General features: G+C 43.0%; 1 protein-coding gene across 2 annotated transcripts in view; it reads left to right on the plus strand.

Annotated features, from left to right (window-relative positions):
• Positions 1 to 12,703, plus strand: part of slc17a7b (solute carrier family 17 member 7b) — an 85,292-nt gene that overhangs the window by 58,773 nt on the left and 13,816 nt on the right. For both annotated transcript variants that reach the window (XM_072679193.1, XM_072679192.1), the window contains exons 5-7: positions 6,394 to 6,481; positions 7,693 to 7,779; positions 8,170 to 8,312. In XM_072679193.1, coding sequence (XP_072535294.1) covers positions 6,394 to 6,481; positions 7,693 to 7,779; positions 8,170 to 8,312 — 318 coding nt within the window. The remainder of the gene's footprint in view (positions 1 to 6,393; positions 6,482 to 7,692; positions 7,780 to 8,169; positions 8,313 to 12,703) is intronic.

Here is a 12,703-nt window from a genome sequence, read left to right on the forward strand (position 1 = left end):
TAGTAAATGAGTGTAGAGGGGTGTTACTGGGGTTAGTAAATATGTGTAGATTGGTGTTACTGGGATTAGTAAATGAGTGTAGAGGGGTGTTACTGGGGTTAGTAAATATGTGTAGATTGGTGTTACTGGGATTAGTAAATGAGTGTAGAGGGGTGTTACTGGGGTTAGTAAATGAGTGTAGAGGTGTGTTACTGGGATTAGTAAATGAGTGTAGAGTGGTGTTACTGGGGTTAGTAAATGAGTGTAGAGGGGTGTTACTGGGGTTAGTAAATGAGTGTAGAGGGGTGTTACTGGGGTTAGTAGATGAGTGTAGAGGGGTGTTACTAGGATTGGTAAATGAATGTAGACGGATGTTATTGGGATTGGTAAAAGAATGTAGTCAGATGTTACTAGGATTAGTAAATTAGTGTAGAGTGGTGTTACTGGGATTGGTAAATATACATAGAAGGGTGTTACTGGGGTTAGTACATGAGTGTAGAGGGGTGTTACTGGGGTTAGTAAATGAGTGTAGAGTGGTGTTACTGGGGTTAGTAAATGAGTGTAGAGGGGTGTTACTGGGGTTAGTAAATGAGTGTAGAGTGGTGTTACTGGAGTTAGTAAATGAGTGAAGAGTGGCGTTACTGGGGTTAGTAAATGAGTGAAGAGTGGTGTTACTGGAGTTAGTAAATGAGTGAAGAGTGGCGTTACTGGGGTTAGTAAATGAGTGTAGAGGGGTGTTACTGGGGTTAGTAAATGAGTGTAGATTGGTGTTACTGGGGTTAGTAAATGAGTGTAGAGGGGTGTTACTGGGGTTAGTAAATGAGTGTAGAGGGGTGTTACTGGGATTAGTAAATGAGTGTAGAGGGGTGTTACTGGAGTTAGTAAATGAGTGTAGATTGGTGTTACTGGAGTTAGTAAATGAGTGTAGAGTGGTGTTACTGGAGTTAGTAAATGAGTGTAGAGGGGTGTTACTGGGATTAGTAAATGAGTGTAGAGGGGTGTTACTGGGGTTAGTAAATGAGTGTAGAGGGGTGTTACTAGGATTGGTAAATGAATGTAGTCAGATGTTACTGGGATTAGTAAATTAGTGTAGAGTGGTGTTACTGGGATTGGTAAATATACATAGAAGGGTGTAACTGGGGTTAGTAAATGATTGTAGAGGGGTGTTACTGGGGTTAGTAAATGAGTGTAGAGGGGTGTTACTGGGGTTAGTAAATGAGTGTAAAGGGGTGTTACTGGGGTTAGTAAATGAGTGTAGAGGGGTGTTACTGGGGTTAGTAAATGAGTGTAGAGTGGTGTTACTGGGATTAGTAAATGAGTGTAGAGGGGTGTTACTGGGGTTAGTACATGAGTGTAGAGTGGTGTTATTGGGGTTAGTACATGAGTGTAGAGTGGTGTTATTGGGATTAGTAAATGAGTGTAGAGTGGCATTACTGGGATTAGTAAATGAGTGTAGAGTAGTGTTACTAGGATTGGTAAATGAGTGTAGAGTGGTGTTACTGGGATTGGTAAATATACATAGAAGGGTGTAACTGGGGTTAGTAAATGAGTGTAGAGGGATGTTCCTGGGATCAGTACATGAGTGTAGACGGGTGTTACTGGGGTTAGTACATGAGTGTAGAGTGGTGTTACTGGGGTTAGTAAATGAGTGTAGAGGGGTGTTACTGGGGTTAGTAAATGAGTGTAGAGGGGTGTTACTTGGGTTAGTAAATGAGTGTAGAGTGGCGTTACTGGGATTAGTACATGAGTGTAGAGTGGTGTCACTGGGATTAGTAAATGAGTGTAGAGTGGTGTTACTGGGGTTAGTACATGAGTGTGGAGTGGTGTTACTAGGATTAGTAAATTAGTGTAGAGTGGTGTTACTGGGATTGGTAAAAATACATAGAAGGGTGTAACTGGGGTTAGTAAATGAGTGTAGTGGGGTGTTAATGGGCATAGTACATGAGTGTAGAGGGGTGTTACTGGGATTAGTAAATGAGTGTAGAGGGGTGTTACTGGGATTAGTACATGAGTGTAGAGTGGTGTCACTGGGATTAGTAAATGAGTGTAGAGTGGTGTTACTGGGGTTAGTACATGAGTGTGGAGTGGTGTTACTGGGGTTAGTAGATGAGTGTAGAGGGGTGTTACTGGGGATAGTACATGAGTGTAGAGGGGTGTTACTAGTATTGGTAAATGAATGTAGACGGATGTTACTGGGATTGGTAAAAATGTAGTCAGATGTTACTGGGATTAGTAAATTAATGTAGAGTGGTGTTACTGGGATTGGTAAATATACATAGAAGGGTGTAACTGGGGTTAGTAAATGAGTGTAGAAGGGTGTTAATGGGCATAGTACATGAGTGTAGAGGGGTGTTACTGGGATTAGTAAATGAGTGTAGAGTGGTGTCACTGGTATTAGTAAATGAGTGTAGAGGGGTGTTAATGGGATTAGTAAATGAGTGTAGAGTGGCATTACTGGGATTAGTAAATGAGTGTAGAGTTGTGTTACTGGGATTAGTAAATGAGCGTAGAGTTGTGTTACTGGGATTAGTAAATGAGTTTAGAGTGGTGTTACTGGGATTAGTAAATGAATGTAGAGTGGTGTTACTAGGATTGGTAAATGAATGTAGACAGATGTTACTGGGATTGGTAAATGAATGTAGTCAGATGTTACTGGGATTAGTAAATTAGTGTAGAGTGGTCTTACTGGGATTGGTAAATATACATAGAAGGGTGTAACTGGGGTTAGTAAATGAGTGTAGAGTGGCGTTACTGGGATTAGTAAATGAGTGTAGAGGGGTGTTACTGGGATTAGTACATGAGTGTAGAGTGGTGTCACTGGGTTTAGTAAATGAGTGTAGAGTGCTGTTACTGGGGTTAGTAAATGAGTGTAGAGGGGTGTTACTGGGGTTAGTAAATGAGTGTAGAGTGGTGTTACTGGGGTTAGTTAATGAGTGTAGGGGTGTGTTACTGGGATTAGTAAATGAGTGTAGAGTGGTGTTACTGGGGTTAGTAAATGAGTGTAGAGGGGTGTTACTGGGGTTAGTAAATGAGTGTAGAGGGGTGTTACTGGGGTTAGTAGATGAGTGTAGAGGGGTGTTACTAGGATTGGTAAATGAATGTAGACGGATGTTATTGGGATTGGTAAAAGAATGTAGTCAGATGTTACTAGGATTAGTAAATTAGTGTAGAGTGGTGTTACTGGGATTGGTAAATTTACATAGAAGGGTGTAACTGGGGTTAGTAAATGAGTGTAGTGGGGTGTTAATGGGCATAGTACATGAGTGTAGAGGGGTGTTACTGGGATTAGTAAATGAGTGTAGAGGGGTGTTACTGGGATTAGTATATGAGTGTAGAGTGGTGTCACTGGGATTAGTAAATGAGTGTAGAGTGGTGTTACTGGGGTTAGTACATGAGTGTGGAGTGGTGTTACTGGGATTAGTAAATGAGTGTAGTGGGGCGTTACTGGGGTTAGTACATGAGTGTAGAGTGGCGTTACTGGGATTAGTAAATGAGTGTAGAGTGGCGTTACTGGGATTAGTAAATGAGTGTAGAGTGGTGTTACTGGAGTTAGTAAATGAGTGTAGAGGGGTGTTACTGGGGTTAGTAGATGAGTGTAGAGGGGTGTTACTAGGATTGGTAAATGAATGTAGACGGATGTTATTGGGATTGGTAAAAGAATGTAGTCAGATGTTACTAGGATTAGTAAATTAGTGTAGAGTGGTGTTACTGGGATTGGTAAATTTACATAGAAGGGTGTAACTGGGGTTAGTAAATGAGTGTAGTGGGGTGTTAATGGGCATAGTACATGAGTGTAGAGGGGTGTTACTGGGATTAGTAAATGAGTGTAGAGGGGTGTTACTGGGATTAGTACATGAGTGTAGAGTGGTGTCACTGGGATTAGTAAATGAGTGTAGAGTGGTGTTACTGGGGTTAGTACATGAGTGTGGAGTGGTGTTACTGGGATTAGTAAATGAGTGTAGTGGGGCGTTACTGGGGTTAGTACATGAGTGTAGAGTGGCGTTACTGGGATTAGTAAATGAGTGTAGAGTGGCGTTACTGGGATTAGTAAATGAGTGTAGAGTGGTGTTACTGGGGTTAGTAAATGAGTGTAGAGGGGTGTTACTGGGGTTAGTAAATGAGTGTAGAGGGGTGTTACTGGGGTTACTAAATGAGTGTAGAGGGGTGTTACTGGGGTTACTAAATGAGTGTAGAGGGGTGTTACTGGGATTAGTAAATGAGTTTAGAGTGGTGTTACTGGGATTAGTAAATGAATGTAGAGTGGTGTTACTAGGATTGGTAAATGAATGTAGACAGATGTTACTGGGATTGGTAAATGAATGTAGTCAGATGTTACTGGGATTAGTAAATTAGTGTAGAGTGGTCTTACTGGGATTGGTAAATATACATAGAAGGGTGTAACTGGGGTTAGTAAATGAGTGTAGAGGGGTGTTACTGGGCATAGTACATGAGTGTAGAGGGGTGTTACTGGGATTAGTAAATGAGTGTAGAGTGGTGTTACTGGGATTAGTAAATGAGTGTAGAGGTGCGTTACTGGGATTAGTACATGAGTGTAGAGTGGTGTTAGTGGGCATAGTACATGAGTGTAGAGGGGTGTTACTGGGATTAGTACATGAGTGTAGAGGGGTGTTACTGGGATTAGTAAATGAGTGTAGAGTGGTGTTACTGGGATTAGTAAATGAGTGTAGAGGTGCGTTACTGGGATTAGTACATGAGTGTAGAGGGGTGTTACTGGGATTAGTAAATGAGCGTAGAGGGGTGTTACTGGGATTAGTAAATGAGTTTAGAGTGGTGTTACTAGGATTGGTAAATATACATAGAAGGGTGTAACTGGGGTTAGTAAATGAGTGTAGAGTGGCATTACTGGGGTTAGTAAATGAGTGTAGAGGTGCGTTACTGGGATTAGTACATGAGTGTAGAGGGGTGTTACTGGGATTAGTAAATGAGTTTATAGTGGTGTTACTAGGATTGGTAAATATACATAGAAGGGTGTAACTGGGGTTAGTAAATGAGTGTAGAGTGGCATTACTGGGATTAGTAAATGAGTGTAGAGGGGTGTTACTGGGATCAGTGCATGAGTGTAGAGGGGTGTTACTGGGGTTAGTAAATGAGTGTAGAAGTGCGTTACTGGGATTGGTAAATGAGTGTAGAGTGGTGTTACTGGGATTGGTAAATGAATGTAGACAGATGTTACTGGGATTAGTAAATGAATGTAGACGGATGTTACTGGGATTAGTAAATGAGTGTAGATTGGTGTTACTGGGGTTAGTAAATGAGTGTAGTGGGGTGTTACTGGAGTTAGTAAATGAGTGTAGAGTGGCGTTACTGGGATTAGTAAATGAGTGTAGAGTGGTGTTTCTGGGGTTAGTAAATGAGTGTAGAGGGATGTTACTGGGATCAGTACATGAGTGTAGAGGGGTGTTACTGGGGTTAGTAAATGAGTGTAGAGGGATGTTACTGGGATCAGTACATGAGTGTAGAGGGGTGTTACTGGGGTTAGTAAATGAGTGTAGAGGGATGTTACTGGGATCAGTACATGAGTGTAGAGGGGTGTTACTGGGGTTAGTAAATGAGTGTAGAGGGATGTTACTGGGATCAGTACATGAGTGTAGAGGGGTGTTACTGGGGTTAGTAAATGAGTGTAGAGGTGCGTTACTGGGATTAGTAAATGAGTGTAGAATGGTGTTACTGGGATTCGTAAATGAGTGTAGAGTGGTGTTACTGGGATTGGTAAATGAATGTAGACAGATGTTACTGGGATTAGTAAATGAGTGGAGAGTGGTGTTACTGGGATTAGTAAATAAGCGTAGAAGGGTGTTACTGGGGTTAGTAAATGAGTGTAGAGTGGCGTTTCTGGGATTAGTAAATGAGTGTAGAGGGATGTTTCTGGGATTAGTACATGAGTGTAGAGGGGTGTTACTGGGGTTAGTAAATGAGTGTAGATTGGTGCTACTGGGGTTAGTAAATGAGTGTAGAGGGGTGTTACTGGGATTAGTAAATGAGTGTAGAGTGGCGTTACTGGGATTAGTAAATGCGTGTAGAGTGGCGTTACTGGGATTAGTAAATGAGTGTATATTGGTGTTACTGGGGTTAGTAAATGAGTGTAGAGGGGTGTTACTGGAGTTAGTAAATGAGTGTAGAGTGGCGTTACTGGGATTAGTAAATGAGTGTAGAGGGGTGTTACTGGGATTAGTAAATGAGCGTAGAGTGGTGTTACTGGGATTAGTAAAGGCTCTGTTTGATATAGATAGAGCATTTAGTTAGCCTGTACAGATCCGGATTCACTGAGCAGCAGGGCTGAGAGGAAAGCTCTCATTCTGTTAGTGCAGCTTTGAGAATTTCCTCAAGATCCAGTTACAAATCCAAAGGAGGACATACCTGGTTCACCACATTCTGTTCATGTTCCTGTTGTAGGGTGTATCTTATCCAGCATGCCATGGGATCTGGGCCAAATGGGCGCCACCCCTGGAGAGAAGCCGACTGGCTACAACAGCATTCTGTGGTAAGGTTTGAATTGGAGTGATGTAGGAAACAAATACCCTCTATCCCACCTGTCCTGTACTCAAACGCCAACAAACTTGTATTTAAACATGGAAAAATGAAAGAAATAAATGATTAAATATTTTTATAATAAATATTAGTATTAACTACTAATTACTCTAGACTTGTAAAACAGATAAGTAGATAAATACATAAACATGAAATAAACATAAATAAAAGCCAATAGAATGAAAACTACAGTAAATAAACTGATTTATTAAAACAGATGTTTTTAAACTCTATCAGACGATTTCTGATGAAGTTCAAGTTTTTCAAGTTTCAGGTTTATTTGCCATCTGCACAACATGTCAGGACATTTATGCATTGAACTGCTTGTGGTGAGGCTCAGGTTGATGCTCTACAGGAGGACAAAACTATATACATACTAAACATATTAAAATAAAGTTATATAAGAATTATATTAAATAAATACAAAATATACACAAAATACAGAATATACAAAGGCAGGAGGGATCTGTAGAAATCCTCTGATATGTACATTTATGAGACAGGTACAGTCTGAGAGAGAGTGGAGCTAAATAGAAATATATGTATGTTTATGTCTATTGCTGTTGTATAAAGTGACTTAGTGATGTTGTCCATAGCAGTGATATATGGAGTATTAATAATAAAGTGTCTGAGTGCAGTGTTGGTGTTGGTGAAAGGTTCACAGCTTGTTCAGGAACCTGATGGCTTGTGGGTAGAAACTGTTCATTAGCCGGTTTGTTGGCCTGGATGCTGCGGTACCTCCTGCCTGATGGAAGTAAGGTGAACAGGCCGTGTGCTGGGTGGCTACAGTCCAACCAGATCTTCAGGATTTTTCTCAGGCAGCGGGACCGGTAGATGTCCTGCAGGTCTGGAAGTTTGTTGCCTATGATGGACTTCGCTGTCCTCACCACTCTTTTCATGGCCTTGCAGTCGTAGGCAGTACAGCTGCCGTACCAGACAGTGGTGCAGGCCGTGAGGATGCTCTCTATGGTGCATCTGTAAAAGTTGGTGAGGATGTCAGGAGGCAGACCAAACTTCCTGAGCCTTCTCAGGAAGAAGAGGCGCTGACAGGCAGACCTCACTGCTTTGTTGGTGTGAAGTGACCAGGAGAGGTCGTCGGTGAGGTGCACCCCTATGAATACTAAGTTCTAGATATCACAGATATTGTGATACACTGTGTTTCAGGCTCTTATGCTGGAGCTGTTATTGCCATGCCGCTAGCAGGAGTGTTAGTGCAGTACACTGGCTGGTCCTCTGTCTTCTATGTATATGGTGAGTGAAACACACACACACACACACACACACACAGTACTGTACAAATGTAAATTTCTACAATTTCTGTTAATTTGTCAGGATTAGATATTCTGCCTATATAAAGAGAGACAGAAAAGAAAAGGAAAGACAGAAGGAAAAACACAGGAGCCTCCAAAACTAATTAAAACAAATTAATAAAATGTAATAATAATAATAATAGGGATGTCTGACCTGCAGCTTTTTAAAACTCCAGTGTGATGAAGAGAGCTGTCCCCCTCTACTCTCCATCCACTCTCATTTGTTATGTCAGATATAGCCTGTGTGTGTGTTTGTTTCTGGGTGCTTGTGTTGCTGTTTGTATACTACAGTAATATGGTAGACTGCTACACTATGTGTGTGTGTATGTAGGTAGTTTTGGGATCTGCTGGTATTTGTTCTGGATTCTGGTCTCCTATGAGAGTCCAGCTGCCCACCCCACCATCACACCTGAAGAGAGGAAATACATTGAGGATGCCATTGGAGAGTCTGCTGGCCTGTGCAACCCACTGACGGTATAGCATACTATACTGATATATTTATATTTATCTATTTAAATATTTGAGATCAAATTAAAACCAGGCCAAAATGTGATGTTCACCATTAGGATGCTAAAAGTATTCATACCCCTTGAACATATAGATAGACCAACACGAAGTAGCATTGTACATACTTGTGAAGTGGAACGAAAGTGATACATGGTTTTCAAACTTTTAATTAAATAAAAATCTGGAAAGTGTGATGTGTAAAAGTATTCAGCCTCTTTTACTCTGTTACCCCTAAAAAATCCAGTGCAGTCGGTTGCCTGCAGAGTTCACTTCATTAGTTAACAGAGTCCAGCGGTGTGTCATTTAGTCTCCGTATAAATACACCAGTTCTGTGAAGGTGGCAGCATTTCCTGTTGGAAAAAGACTTGAAACTGGGAAGAAGATTCACCAAATGACCCTACGCATACAGCCAGAGCTACAGTGGAATGATTTACGGAGTTAGAAAGGTCTAGTCAAAGTCCTGACCTAAATCCCTTTCAGCATCTGTGGGAAGACATGCAGAAGCTCACAGAGGCTTTCCTTCCAACCTGGCTGAGCTTGAGCTATTTTGCAAATGGGCAGAAATCTCAATCTCTAGATGCGCAAAGCTGGGAGAGACATAACCCCCCCCCAAAAAAAAGACTTGCAGCTGTAATTGCAGCCAAATGTGGCTCTACAAAGTATAGATATAGGGGGGCTGAATAATGTTCAGATTTTTATTTGCTTAAAACGTGTATCATTTCAGTTTCACATCACAAATATGTACTTTGTGTTGGTCTATCACTTAAAATCTCAATATAATAAAATAAATTTGTGGTTGTAAAGTGACAAACTGTGAATAACGATGAATACTTTTACAAGCCACTGTATCAGTGGTGCAGGTATAAAAACTCCACAGGAGTCAAAGTTGAGGTTGGGAATGGGTCAAGGTTGGAGTTGTGTGTGTGTGTGTTTGTTTGTTTCTGGGTGCAGTTGAGGTTGGGGAATGGATTTGAGGTTGGTGGTGGAGTTGAGGTTGAGGATTGGATTTGAGGTTGGGAAATGGCTTTAAGGGTTGGGGTGCAGTTAAGGCTGGGGAAATGGATTTGAGGTTGGGGAATGGAGTCGAGGTTGGTAGTGCAGTTGAGGTTGGGGATTGGATTTGAGGTTGGGAAATGGATTTAAGGGTTTCAGCATCTGTGGGAAGACATGCAGAAGCTCACAGAGGCTTTCCTTCCAACCTGGCTGAGCTTGAGCTATTTTGCAAATGGGCAGAAATCTCAATCTCTAGATGCGCAAAGCTGGGAGAGACATAACCCCCCCCAAAAGACTTGCAGCTGTAATTGCAGCCAAATGTGGCTCTACAAAGTATAGATATAGGGGGGCTGAATAATGTTCAGATTTTTATTTGCTTAAAACGTGTATCATTTCAGTTTCACATCACAAATATGTGCTTTGTGTTGGTCTATCACTTAAAATCTCAATATAATAAAATAAATTTGTGGTTGTAAAGTGACAAACTGTGAATAACTATGAATACTTTTACAAGCCACTGTATCAGTGGTGCAAGTATAAGAAATCCACAGGAGTCAAAGTTGAGGTTGGGAAATGGATTTGAGGTTGGGGAATGGATTTGAGGTTGGGGAATGGATTTAAGGGTTGGGGTGCAGTTGAGGTTGTAATAATAAAATAAATTTGTGGTTGTAAAGTGACAAACTGTGAATAACGATGAATACTTTTACAAGCCACTGTTGGGAATGGGTCAAGGTTGGAGTTGTGTGTGTGTGTGTGTTTGTTTGTTTGTTTCTGGGTGCTTGTGTTGGGGAATTGATTTGAGGTTGGGGTGCAGTTGAGGTTGGGGAATGGATTTGAGGTTGGGGTGCAGTTGAGGTTGGGGTGCAGTTGAGGTTGGGTTGGGGCGCAGTCGAGGTTGGGGAATGGATTTGAGGGTTGGTGGCGCAGTCGAGGTTAGGGAATGGATTTGAGGTTGGGAAATGGATGTAAGGGTTGGGGTGCAGTTGAGGTTGGGGAAAGGATTTGAGGTTGGTGGCGCAGTTGAGGTTGGGGAAAGGATTCGAGGTTGGTGGCGCAGTCGAGGTTGGGGAATGGATTTGAGGTTGGTGGTGCAGTCGAGGTTGGGGAATGGATTTGAGGTTGGTGGTGCAGCTGAGGTCGAGGATTGGATTCGAGGTTGGGAAATGGATGTAAGGGTTGGGGTGCAGTTGAGGTTGGGGAATGGAGTTGAGGTTGGGGAATGGATTCGAGGTTGGTAGTGCAGTTGAGGTTGGGGAATGGATTTGAGGTTGGGGTGCAGTTGAGGTTGGGGAATGGATTTGAGGTTGGGGAATGGATTTGAGGGTTGGGGCGCAGTCGAGGTTGGGGAAAGGATTTGAGGTTGGTGGCGCAGCCGAGGTTGGGGAATGGATTTGAGGGTTGTGGCGCAGTCGAGGTTGGGGAATGGATTTGAGGGTTGGGGAATGGATTTGAGGTTGGTGGTGCAGTTGAGGTTGGGGAATGGATTTGAGGGTTGGTGGTGCAGTTGAGGTTGGGGAATGGATTTAAGGTTGGTGGCGCAGCCGAGGTTGGGGAATGGATTTGAGGTTGGGGAATGGATTTGAGGTTGGTGGTGCAGTTGAGGTTGGGGAATGGATTTGAGGGTTGGTGGTGCAGTTGAGGTTGGGGAATGGATTTGAGGTTGGGGAAAGGATTTGAGGTTGGTGGCGCAGCCAAGGTTGGGGGAATGGATTTGAGGTTGGGGAATGGATTTGAGGTTGGGGAATGGATTTGAGGTTGGTGGTGCAGTTGAGGTTGGGGAATGGATTTGAGGTTGGGAAATAGCTTTAAGGGTTCTGGTGCAGTTGAGGTTGGGGAATGGATTTGAGGTTGGGGGTGCAGCTGAGGTTTGGGAATGGATTTGAGGTTGGTGGTGGAGTTGAGGTTGAGGATTGGATTTGAGGTTGGGAAATGGCTTTAAGGGTTCTGGTGCAGTTGAGGTTGGGGAATGGATTTGAGGTTGGTGGTGCAGTTGAGGTTGAGGAAGGGATTTGAGGTTGGGGAATGGATTTAAGGGTTGGGGTGCAGTTGAGGTTGTAATAATAAAATAAATTTGTGGTTGTAAAGTGACAATCTGTGAATAACGCTGAACACTTTTACAAGCCGCTGTATCAGTGGTGCAGGTATAAAAAATCCACAGGAGTCAAAGTTGAGGTTGGGAATGGGTCAAGGTTGGAGTTGTGTGTGTTTGTTTGTTTCTGGGTGCTTGTGTTGGGGAATGTATTTGAGGGTTGTGGTGCAGTTGAGGTTGGGGAATGGAGTTGAGGTTGGGGAATGGAGTTGAGGTTGGTGGTGCAGTTGAGGTTGGGGAATGGATTTGAGGGTTGGTGGCGCAGTCGAGGTTAGGGAATGGATTTGAGGTTGGGAAATGGATTTGAGGGTTGGTGGCGCAGTCGAGGTTGGGGAATGGATTTGAGGGTTGGTGGCGCAGTCGAGGTTGGGGAATGGATTTGAGGTTGGTGGTGCAGTTGAGGTTGGGGAATGGATTTGAGGGTTGGTGCGCAGTCGAGGTTGGGGAATGGATTTGAGGTTGGGAAATAGCTTTAAGGGTTCTGGTGCAGTTGAGGTTTGGGAATGGATTTGAGGTTGGTGGTGGAGTTGAGGTTGAGGATTGGATTTGAGGTTGGGAAATGGCTTTAAGGGTTCTGGTGCAGTTGAGGTTGGGGAATGGATTTGAGGTTGGTGGTGCAGTTGAGGTTGAGGAAGGGATTTGAGGTTGGGGAATGGATTTAAGGGTTGGGGTGCAGTTGAGGTTGTAATAATAAAATAAATTTGTGGTTGTAAAGTGACAATCTGTGAATAACGCTGAACACTTTTACAAGCCACTGTATCAGTGGTGCAGGTATAAAAAATCCACAGGAGTCAAAGTTGAGGTTGGGAATGGGTCAAGGTTGGAGTTGTGTGTGTTTGTTTGTTTCTGGGTGCTTGTGTTGGGGAATGTATTTGAGGGTTGTGGTGCAGTTGAGGTTGGGGAATGGAGTTGAGGTTGGGGAATGGAGTTGAGGTTGGGGAATGGAGTTGAGGGTTGGTGGCACAGTCGAGGTTAGGGAATGGATTTGAGGTTGGGAAATGGATGTAAGGGTTGGGGTGCAGTTGAGGTTGGGGAATGGAGTTGAGGTTGGGGAATGGAGTTGAGGTTGGGGAATGGAGTTGAGGTTGGGGAATGGATTTGAGGTTGGGGAATGGATTCAAAGTTGGTAGTGCAGTTGAGGTTGGGGATTGGATTTGAGGTTGGGAAATGAAGTTAAGGGTTGGGGGTGCAGTTGAGGTTGGGGAATGGATTTGAGGTTGGTAGTGAAGTTGAGGTTGGGGAATGAATTTGAGGTTGGGGAATGGATTTGAGGTTG

The sequence above is a fragment of the Salminus brasiliensis genome, chromosome 5 (assembly GCF_030463535.1).
Source record: "Salminus brasiliensis chromosome 5, fSalBra1.hap2, whole genome shotgun sequence".
NCBI classification, from domain to species: domain Eukaryota; kingdom Metazoa; phylum Chordata; class Actinopteri; order Characiformes; family Bryconidae; genus Salminus; species Salminus brasiliensis.